This window comes from Nymphalis io, chromosome 23 (assembly GCF_905147045.1).
Source record: "Nymphalis io chromosome 23, ilAglIoxx1.1, whole genome shotgun sequence".
In the NCBI taxonomy this organism is placed as follows: Eukaryota; Metazoa; Arthropoda; class Insecta; order Lepidoptera; family Nymphalidae; genus Nymphalis; species Nymphalis io.
This window is the reverse complement of record NC_065910.1, coordinates 606,675-618,401: the sequence shown is the minus strand read 5'-3', so window position 1 is coordinate 618,401 and position 11,727 is coordinate 606,675. Positions and strand designations below refer to the sequence as shown.

Sequence of the window (11,727 nt, the reverse complement as noted above, 5' to 3'; positions counted from 1 at the left end):
AAAATAAAACATGGTCTGTTGTCATTATAAACATTTAATAAATTAATAAATACTTGGTGTACTGTAAATTCCACCAAATAATATGATATCAGTTTTCCTATCGACTATGAGGTAGACAAACGGCCTGTCTGCTTTTAGTTCTTCATTGTTACCTGCAATCAAAAATTCAGCGACTGCTCCTGCGGTTGCGCCTTTTTCAGTTACCTCTATATCAGCGATTTGTGTCATTAACGATGCGTGCATTTTAAAATCACTTATACCTCCAAAATCAGCTAATTCAGGATAAAAAATTCGCTTCACTCCCATATCATACATCAATTCAGGAATATTATCTAACTCAGTCTTTATATTGAATCTTGGTATCCTTACAGTTGCCAGCTTCGTTCCTTCTTTCTTGAACTTATTGAATATAGTCATCAATCTTATATCTTTTAAGTAATATAATAAATTTCGAACACTACCTTTAGTAGATAAAAATACGAGCATCGAAATTCTTTCATTTGTATTGAATGGTAATTCTATAACTTTTGCGTTAATTAATGGAACTTTAGTTAAATTAAAATAGCCCGTTTGTGACATCAATCTAACATTCCCAATTGGTACTTTATCTTCTGAATAGAAAGTTTCTGTTGAAGTGTAAACAGGGTTAAAGGATGTTTTCCAATCGCTCTTGAAGTACGCTGTTTCAGTCATCAATAGAACAGACATATTAAAATCTTCAGCGTGAATGCTCTCTGTAATAACACCGTCTGTATCCACATGAATAATTTCGTTCGCTTTCGCTGCTGCGTCATCAGGTTCATTGAAATTTAATGACAATATTTTAGTCGAATCAGATTTCCTTATTTCATTTTTAAAAGAATTCTTAACATTTAACAACTTGTTGATGATGATTACATTAGTCCTTTTAGTCATAAAACCTAACTCCTCATCCATTCCATTTAAAACTTCCTTATATTTCCTCCTAAAACAAAGCATACGGTGATATCTCGTTACTTTCCTGATTTCTCTCTCGGTAGGCCCTCTGGCACCTTCCGCCAAAGTCATGAGCTGCAGCCATGTTGATAATGGTGAGAACACAAAATGGTATCCTGTCTCTTGTGCCACTCTATCCAAAAGCCGAACAGAGAAATCGTATGTCGGTCGTTTGAACGTATTTACAGCACTTTCGTGATTACAAGAAAACTTGGCACATAGCACTGGTGTTAATATTAGTAATACAAACACAATCTTGACCATCGTCTCTAAATACCGAGCACTGTATTATTTCGCGCACTATACGTCACTATCAATTTGTAAATATGAATATGAAATCAAATTGTCGACTAAATTATACAGCTATGTATTCTACGAAAAACACAATACTCGTCCATTCAATGCTAAAATTATTGTTACAATCAGTATTTATAAACTCAATAGGAGATAAACTTAGGTCAATGAGTTTTAAGTATGTGCAAAGAGATGTTATAAATTTAAGGAATATTCTAGAACCATGTACATAATATGTTTAAGTAATCGTCCTTATTGAGTATGGCATAAGACCGAATTCAGTTTTATTACAATTTAATACTGATAAGCTTCAATTCATGATTGTAAACAAACAAAAGGCTATTCTGTCTAGTTCTTATCATCATTGCTAGTATTGCCATTCTCTAGATAATGTTACGTATATAACAATATTACAATTAAATCATTTTGATTAATAATATTTTAATAATACTTTCAATTTTTCATTAATACATAGATAGTTTCTGTAATAAAGTATCTGTATAGTGAAAAAAGCCGAGATAGCCTAGTAGTTTGAACGCGTACATTTTTACCGATAGTCGTGGGTTTAAACCCGGGCAAGCACCACTCAATTTTCATGTGCTTAATTTGTGTTTGTAATTCACCTCGTGATTGACTGTGAAGGAAAACATCGTGAGGAAACCTGCATGTCTATTTTCACTGAAATTCTGACACATGCCTATTCTACTAACACGCATTGAAGCAGTGTGGTGAAATAAGCTCCAAAACCTTCTCCTCAAAAAAGAGAGGAGGCCTCAGCTCAGCAGTGGGGCATCCATAGGCTGTTACAGATATATCTGTAATAAATTGCCATGATGTCATAATAACAATGTTACAGATTCATTTCTCGATTTATGAATAATATAATATATATAAAAAAACGTTGACTATAAAAATTTACTAAAGGTTTTAAGTAAAATTTTATTTTTAAATAATATATTATTGACCATTATAAATATTTTATCATTAACAATAATGACATTATATAAAATTGAAATCATTGGAGTTTCCGAATAGTGGAACTTTAACCTCAACGATAAACAAATTGATAACGTTGACACTAATTTCGCCTTCAATATTTTAGTCTCTGCAACTCGTTCATCGAGTACAATCAAAATGTCTAGACTCACATTCCTCTTAATATGTGGGTTAATTCCATCTCTGCTCGCGCAGTGTACTGTGAAAAAAATAGAACCTCTTTTCAAAAGATCGGTGTATGAATTTTCAGTCGATTTGTTAACAAGGATTGCCCAAGAAAAGGAAAATCACTTCGTAACATCTACGCTATCAACATGGATCTTATTGACATGTACTTCACTGGGTGCGACTGAAACTACCCTTGCAGAATTAAAACAGGTTCTAAAATTAGAAAATAATAAGTGTTTTAATAATAACTATTTAAAACTTGCAAGCCGTGTTACAAATAATAATAGTTCTGACGTAGTCTTGGAAAGAAGCGCAAGTGTATACGTTGATAGTAAGTTAGATATCAGAAATATATTTAAAAAGAGAATTTCAAAATTTGGTGTTAGCCAAATTGAAAGTATATCATTTAGCGATACTGATAAAGCTGCGCAGTATATAAATGACTTTGCGAGCCGTGCGACACACGACACAATAGACGATGTCGTGTCTCCGGGAGATCTTGATGATGTGGTCATGATTATCATTGATGCCATATACTTCAAAGGGTCTTGGCAAACTCCGTTTGTCTATGAAGAGACTGAAATGAGTGCATTTTATAATGAACGAGATATTCAGATCGGTGACGTCAATCTCATGTACTTAACTGGTTTGTTTAATATTAGAACTATTCAGAAAATAAACGCAAAAGTACTTGAGCTTCCATATGGGAAAAACAACCTATACTCCATGTTAGTCTTTCTACCAACGGAACAAACATCTCTGTATTCTGTAATAGAAAACCTGAAGTCAATTAGTTTATCGACAATAAGAAAACTTTTCAATGACTTTGGCCCGCAAATGGTATCAGTTCAAATGCCAAGGTTCAAGATAACATCAGACCTTACTAACTTGAGAGAACTGCTGGCTGATATGGGATTGAAAACAATGTTTGACAGTGCCCAAGCTCAATTTTCAATAATATCTGATTATCCGTTGTATGTTTCAAACTTTGTTCAAAAGGCTGATATAGAAGTGACCGAAGAAGGAACGGTAGCAAGTGCTGTTACGAATGCAGAATTTTCCTTTAGAACAATGCCTGATGAATTCATTGCAAACAGGCCTTTCTTGTTTATGATAATTGATAAGAAAGCAGAGATTCCAATCTTTACTGGTGCTTATTCGAAGCCTAGTTTATTTTAAGATGGAATAAATAGTCTGTGGCTATTATTACATAAGCCCTTTAAATACCTAATGAAAATAAAACTTATCTCGCTATTAATTTTTACATAATTATTTTAAACCAAACTTTAACATCACGGAATTTTATTTGTGAAAGAAATATATTTTTGTTATATTCAGGGGTTTTTTTCGACTTTCTTTAGATAATCCTTAAAGCACGAAACAGAATTATAACTATGCTCATCATTGTTGTCTTATTTTGTACAAAATGAAACAGAGATACGAGCTAAGTGTACTCACCTATAACAACATATTAATAAGTATTATATTAATAATATCTCGGACACGTCAAAAGCTCTGTATAATAACCTTCAATTGTTGAATTCACACGAAATAAAAGATTACGAAGTAACCTCTTGATATGATTATTTTAGCTATGTGAATAACAAAAAAAAGCACATTACATTAAAGTTTAAGTATAAACGATTAACCTAATTAAGTCTGAAGTCTGAAAGATTAATCTAATATGTATGCAGAATAGGTATATATATTTTATTGATATTGTTACTGTAAATTAAGGATATATATTATCAATTTTAATTTGTTATGACTGTATTAACAAATGTTTGCAATGTTTTCTCTCACTCTGTTTCTTGAAACTGTGGTATTGTTGATTGAAGGTGAACTACATAAAAATTGTGTTGCAATATTTGACTCACAGACACTAATGGATGATTTAAAATATATTTTTTTTTTAAAGTAATTTCGACTCGCACAAATTAAACTTTCTGATTATTCTAAATTTCTGGAAACCTTGCTAACAAAGACATTAACATATTTATTCAGAATATCCAACATTCGAAATTCTTGATGGCATAATAAGGTACTCTAAAATTAATATTGACAGTATACATAGACCTCACATAAAATGGTGATCATGTTTTCTTAACCAATTTCCGTCATAGCACCTTGACTCCGTTACCTGACCAGGATATTTAGTGCACAAATATATCCAAGAACAATTGAGAATGAATTTATTGGAGATAGTGGTGATGCTGGTGTTATTCACCAAACCAAAAGGAACATAACCATAAATTGGTTCATATCAAACAACAATAATTCTCATCCTAATCATATATATCATTCGATCGTTGAATTGAAACCTTGAAAAATGTATTTCTAACTATTAACTTGTAAATCATTGGTTAGAAATTGGTAATTCTCGTTAGACATAGGTACGTAAATATCGCTTGTCATGTTAGTTGGATATATTAAAATTAAATAGATTGCTTTTATATATTCTCACATTGGTCTATTGCCTAGTACGTTATAATAATTATTATAATAATTAATTAATAATTAGAAAAAAAACTGAATTTAGTTATAAATATAGCTTAATTTACTTACAAATTAATTTATATTAATATAATTATTTATATACAAATTATCTTATATTAATTATTATTAAGTAATAGGTACATCTAATTTACAAAACTTCAATTTTGAACAATAAAAGTTATTTTTTTTATAGTATAGGTAGGAGACGAGCATATGGGCTACCTGATGTTAAGTGGTCACCAACGCCCATAGACATTGGCATTGTAAGAAATGTTAACCATCGCTTACATCGCCAATGCGCTACCAACTTAGGGAACTAAGATGTTATGTCCCGTGTGCCTGTAATTACACTGGCTCACTCACCCTTCCAACCGGAACACAATAACACCAAGAACTGCTGTTTTGCGGTAGATTATCTGATATTAGGTGCCTATGGTAGAAAAACGGAGACAAATAAAGACATATTATGCAAGTGCATTTATCTATTTATTTCGTTCGCAAAACTGGATACAATAAATAAGTTGGTACCTACAAACATGAACAAAATAAATAAAAATAGAAGAATTCGTTGTATCATACTGGATGGAAAAATAAAAACATTATATCTTACTGCAATTTTTCCTTTTAAATTTCAGTAATTAAAAATATATTTTATATATTTATACCTTAAAATTTTACGCTGTAGTCGGCAAATTATCTTTATGAAGGATGTTTAAAACATCATAATCGGAGTATACTTTTTATCATCATGGTTTTTAGTTTAAAAAGCGCTACACTTATCTCGGAGCGGCCCTTTAGTGCACTATCTTCCTTCTCAGTTAGCTAACAGTGAGTATTTTGTCTAGTATTTGGAATACGTGAATCTTAGGTCTAAATTGCGGGTATAAATCTGGGCACCACTTGCCATGTACTTTATTTATGTTTAAAACAATCTTCTTAAATGGTAACACCTTGGATATAAAACGAATGCCTCCAGGTCCTTTTAGATAGAAATATAAATAATTGCTCTGTAGTGAGGTTTCTTTCGCGGGTTCCTTTCCTAGTGTTTTTTTTTTCAATTATTAAGGTAATTTTTTTGACAACCAATAAGGAAGTGCTTCTGTGTTTAATAAAGATTTATTTTAATATTTTTTATCATTATGTTTCGTAGGTTTAGTGCTAAGGAAGTGAGCGGAGAGCATTCGATTCGGTGAAGGATTTTTTAGATTACAATGTATGATAAAAGCTTAATTTAATTTGTTTATTTCTTATATTATTAAATTAAAAGATTTGACATTTTGAAATTTTGTTGTTGTTTGACATTTTGAGTTTTGTTGAGACATTTTATTTTAGATATTTAATTATTTTTAAAATGTTTTTTGCAATTTTTTTTAATTTTTTTATTTGAGCCAATCCTAATGTAGTCCTCCGGCCCTGGTCCTTGATCAGGATAGATCGAGATTATGTTTCAGCGCCCATTGGTCGACGCTTTCACTTCACATAAATTGTATTTCAGTAAATGTGACGTAAATAATAATTACCACATATATAAAAATCAAACAACGCTTAGGGGGTACCCCCGGGAAATTATTTTTGTCATTTTCGCGCCTCTTGGCCTGGCGTCTTGAGCGATCGCTCGTCGGAAATTTAAAAAATAGTAAATAGCCTCAGAGCTATCTCGCAGGCCTTCCAAGCTTTTTTTTCGCTGGAAAAACGCATTTACGCGTTTCCCCCACATGAGGTGGAGGGGTATGTGGGATTCGCCGGCACTGAAGGTGCCGGAATACCCACTAAAAAACCAGCGGTACCCACTCCGTTTTGTCGAAGGGGCGTCACGGGATCGCTTGCGCATCCTACCGTGACACACCGACGGTTGGCCCGCTCAAGCAGGCCTCCATTCCTAGGGGGTTCTCGGGGTACGGGTACCCCCCTAACCCCAGCAGCACTTACGGTGGGGGAAGAAGGTGAGCATAGCGTCGGCGCCTCCTCCCGGGTCTTCGACGGAGCGAATCAGCGGCGGCTGACCTCACCTCTCGCTCTCGCTCCGCGACCTCCTTCTGCAACATAACACTCTCGCAAAAAGAGACCATCTCCATCCAACACCTCTCGCTTCCAATCATAGCGTTAATCACGCTCGGCAGCGAGATGTCTCCGCCAACTATCGCCGCTAGGGTATGCCTCTGGGGCCCCCACGCAGCACACTCCGTCAAAGTGTGATGTGCCGTGTCCAGTGGCGCACCACACTCATGGTAGGAGGGTGATATCTCCCGCCTCGCTATCACGTGCAGGTACTTACCGAAGCAGCCGTGTCCGGTAAGCACCTGCGTCAGTCTAAACGTAAGTGTGCCGCTCTTTCTTGTTACCCAGCGATTCAAGTGGGGGCGGATCGCCTCCACTGTCGCCAGGCCTTCCAAGCTTAGATAAATCGAAAGTGACTAGTCGGCTTTCGACTTACACAGATACTTACTTAGTTATTTATTTCGTTACAACTCTTTGTACAATCCTACAATATTAATTATGACTACTTCATGTATTTTATATTAAAAAAAACATATGTACGTGTGTGTGACTGTGGACAGCCAATTTTATCAGTTATGCTTGCTTGCAAGAGCAGCATATAACTTAGGTTTCTTCGCTTGTCTAAGGTGTAAATTTATAATCTAATTTAATTAGTGTATTAAATAATAATAATAATAATTTATTTATTTAAGTAACAAAACTCATATACAAAATTACAAAAAATAAAATAAACACTACTATCTACTACTTATATAATTTACTGGTCCAGCGGAAACTTTACAACAGCGGTTTATAAATATACAGTCTAGTCTGTTAGCTACCATGATTACAATTTTGTTTGAGCTGGCCCGGACCCTGTGAACCAAGGATGCACACTTTTTTCGCATTAATGCGTAAAAACAGTCTATTTTCAATTCAGCGAACATCCCTGAAGCACTACAGAAGCGAGGCAAACCCATCAGCAATCTAAAGGCATTATTGTACTGGACACGTAGAGCATTGTATGATTTTAATGAATAATTAGCCCACAAACTACAAGTATAAAAAGAGGTACAGTAAGCGCGAAATAATGTTTTTTTTACAGCCCTTGAAGCACGCCCAAATCTTTTGACAATCATGTTAGCTTTTATTGACAATGCTCTCCTCTCCCTTTCAATGTCATTATCATCCTTGAGATTGGTGGTTAGTATATGTCCAAGGTATTTAAATTGGAAAACTTGAGTCAAGCTCAGATTATTAATTTTTACTGAAGGTATTATTTTTGGACATTTATTACCACTTTCAAATATCATTATCATGCTTTTTTTACATTATATATAAGTCCATGTGTTTGGGCATAGCCTTCACAAGTTGCTAATAGTTTTCTTAGATCACAAACTGATGCGCTAAGCAAAACCATATCATCAGCGTAACTGATATTATTGACGTTAACTCCATCAATATGGCAACCAACATGCTGGTTACTGAGTATATCAATGAGCTCGTTAATATAAAGATTGAAGAGCGTAGGTGAGCTTAGCCCTCCTTGCCTTACCCCACATTCCAAACTATATGATCGAGATAGCGCTCCATCCCATTTGACATTGTTAATTTGATTGCTATACCAATGTTTTAAAATTCTAGTAACCTCTGGTGGTATTTGTGTTTGTTTCAGCTTTGTCCAAAGGATATCATAGGCAACCAAATCAAATGCTTTCGACAGATCGAGAAAACATGCATAAATAGGTGTTTTACGGTCCGTATAGTATTTTACAGTTTGCTTTAAACTTAATATTGCAGTTTCAGTCGAAAGACCAGATCGAAAACCAAACTGATTATCATGTGGCATAAAATATTTATTAATTTGATTGTTGAGTACACTGTCAAAAACTTTGGAAATTATCGTAGCTAGTGATATAGGCCTATAATTATTCTTATCTGAACTATCACCTGTTTTATTTTTTATAATAGGTATCACTATTGTTTTTATCATATTACTTGGCAAATATGCATAAGATAGACAAAAGGAAAATAACATTGCCAAGATTCTGGGCAAATGAGGACCAGCATGTTGTAGATGCTCAACGTTGAGACCATTATGACCAGGAGATCTACCTCTAGTTAAATTATTTACTGTCTGTGCAATGTCAAAGGCGGTAAGTCTTATTCTAATTTTATCTCCAGATTGAGAATTAAGTGTAGACTTTGCAGAACCTAGAGGCGATTTAACAGAAAAGTGATCTACAAAAATATTTGCTATCTCTATAGAATCACTAACGCCATCAACGCTCACGGGAATGCCAGGTTTATTGTTTAGATTATTTGAGTGTTTCCAAAAAGTGTGGAAGTCTTTGTTGGAATGATGTGAAGCTAAAATATCCATCTTAATTTAATTTTGATGATCTTGACACCATTTCAGACGAGATTTAAATATTCTCCTAGCTTCAAACATTTGTTCATATAAACGACCCGCAACAGGCTTTCCATTATTAATCCATAGTAAGAATTGTTTCCGGGCTTCACAATGCCCGTCGCTTACATGTCTGTTCCAGCCAATAACTTTTTTATGTTTTTTAAGTGTTTTTCTTTCCCGACATTGAATGATCGACTCACTTATAGCACTTATAACATCATTGTACATTTTATCTATGACTAGTCTATGGTTTAATTTATTACATTCATAATCACTACAAATTCTAAAGTCATCTGGGAAATCATTAAGTCGTAATTTTTCATGACATTTGTTTTTGTAAGCACGAACTTGTTCCGAATACATTTGATTCCAAATTACCGGATTATTACATTTAACATTTTTTTTAATGTTAATAATATAATCTAAATTGCATTCAATTACTAACGGAAAATGATCAGACCATAATACATCATATCTAACATAAGTATTAACTACTGAGTTCTCAGCCGTTTTAGTTACTATACAATGATCTAACCATCTCCTAGTCCCGTGTACATCACTAATAAACGTATATGTATCTGCTTGAAACTCTAATAATTTCATATCTATACAGGTCCATTGTAAATCATCACAAACTGATAACAATTCATTACAAAATATCTCTGATGGATGAGCATTAAAGTCGCCTAATATATAACAACACTTAACATAATTACACTCAATTATCGCATTTACTGAACCAAGACAGTCCATAAAATCTATTAAGTTATTGGCTTCATCCGTTGGCATATACACACTCAGAATTAGTACCGATTGTATTATTTGCTATTATTTTTATAGCACAAATTCGGGGATTATCGCATTGAATGAGTGTCACATTATCAAACATGCTTTTCCGCCAAAGCAGTGCGACACCACCATAGGGCCGTCCACGCACCATTCCTGCTATTGTATCTATTGCAGATGAGCCTGTACTACTAAATTCATTACTAACTGTGTCTAGAAACGAGAGCTCATCAGGAAACAACCATGTTTCTTGAAGTGCGATTATATCCGCATTTAAACATAATTGCCTGACACTACCACCGATCGCTTGACATTTTTACAATTAAAAGTTACTAATGTGCATGGTTTGTTTTCCATTAGTGGTTTATTATTGAGCCGTTATCAACACGAACATCACTTAACCAAGATTTTAGTTTAAAATTAATAAAACGTCGAAAAATTATACCTTGAGGCCACAGCTTGTTATCTAAAAACATTTGAAGTTTTGATTGAGATACCCAGAATTTATATGCATTGTGCGAGCCTTGTTTTTTAATCGAAATCTTCTGTAATGTTATTTTTTCTTGCGTTTTTCTGTGTATATAATTAACAATATCAGTTTCCAGTGTATCCTTGTGTACATTGCTTATAAAAATAGGCACTTACCGATCTGCCGCTCGAAACTTGTCATCTGTACTATTTGCTCGACCCATTTTTCCTGCAGGCGTTGTTTACTGTTACTAGTAATTTTTCTTCTCTGTACTAAGATCTAACTGTTTTTATCTTCATCTGTATTATCTATTTCTGTTCCTATAATATCAACCATTTTTTGTTTTTGTTCACTGCCAACTTGATCTACTTGCTGCTGTCCTAGAGTCAATTGCGCTATCATCACACCACTATTCTCATCAGACACAGTCTATTTATTTGCTACAATACAGCTATTATTACTTTCTTGTCTTTTAAAAGATGAATCTGAAGTATCATTTTTTGGCGAAGATGGACACATATCAATTGACCAAAATTCCGTTGTATCACTGTGTGATATATTCACAGCACAACTGTCCGTGTATGCACCTCGCCTTGCGTTTACATTATTAATGTCATCATATCATATATATCAATTAAAGCTTAAGTACAATAAATAAAGTTTTAAAATTATATATCTATATCTTAAAAATAAGATAAAATAGCACAATTTAATACATATATATTTCTTTTCTTATTATCTTAGCGATTCTTATAAATACTAATTGCTTTGAAAACAAAAGATTGTGCGCTTCCAGCGCTTTACTTATTTTAACATAACAAAAACTTGAAGGTTACACGTAGTGCTACACAATGGCTAAAAATATAATTAATGTAATCATTCGAGTTATATTCTTAGGTATAATTTTGTCGTCATTATATTATATTTTGTCTTTTAGATGTAAGTAACTATATACTAATATGCTATTAATACAACTTTACAATTACTAATTAGAAATAATTAGATATAAATACGCAAGTAAAATGAAAACGATTTAGAAAATGTCAAAAAAACCGATCATAATATATATTTTTTTAAAATGGCGTGTAAGAGAAAAGAAAAAAATCGAATATCAGTTATCTTCAACTACCACTTAATCGATTTTGATATCATA

At 33.4% G+C, this 11,727-nt stretch overlaps 3 protein-coding genes across 3 annotated transcripts in view; 1 reads left to right on the top strand and 2 right to left on the bottom strand.

Annotated features, from left to right (window-relative positions):
* LOC126777691 (uncharacterized) overlaps positions 1-11,028 on the bottom strand; it is a 47,777-nt gene extending 36,749 nt beyond the window's left edge. The window contains exon 1 of the mRNA XM_050500830.1: positions 10,751-11,028. Within this exon, the coding sequence (XP_050356787.1) occupies positions 10,751-10,775 (25 nt within the window). The 5' untranslated portion in view covers positions 10,776-11,028. The remainder of the gene's footprint in view (positions 1-10,750) is intronic.
* LOC126777672 (ovalbumin-related protein X-like) lies at positions 28-1,387 on the bottom strand. The gene has a single exon (XM_050500795.1). It carries the CDS (start codon positions 1,237-1,239, stop codon positions 43-45), a length of 1,197 nt encoding a protein of 398 aa, XP_050356752.1. The 5' UTR covers positions 1,240-1,387; the 3' UTR covers positions 28-42.
* On the top strand, positions 2,359-3,770 carry LOC126777671 (serine protease inhibitor 77Ba-like). The gene has a single exon (XM_050500794.1). It carries the CDS (start codon positions 2,404-2,406, stop codon positions 3,610-3,612), a length of 1,209 nt encoding a protein of 402 aa, XP_050356751.1. The 5' UTR covers positions 2,359-2,403; the 3' UTR covers positions 3,613-3,770.
* Positions 11,029-11,727: the final 699 nt, after the last annotated feature.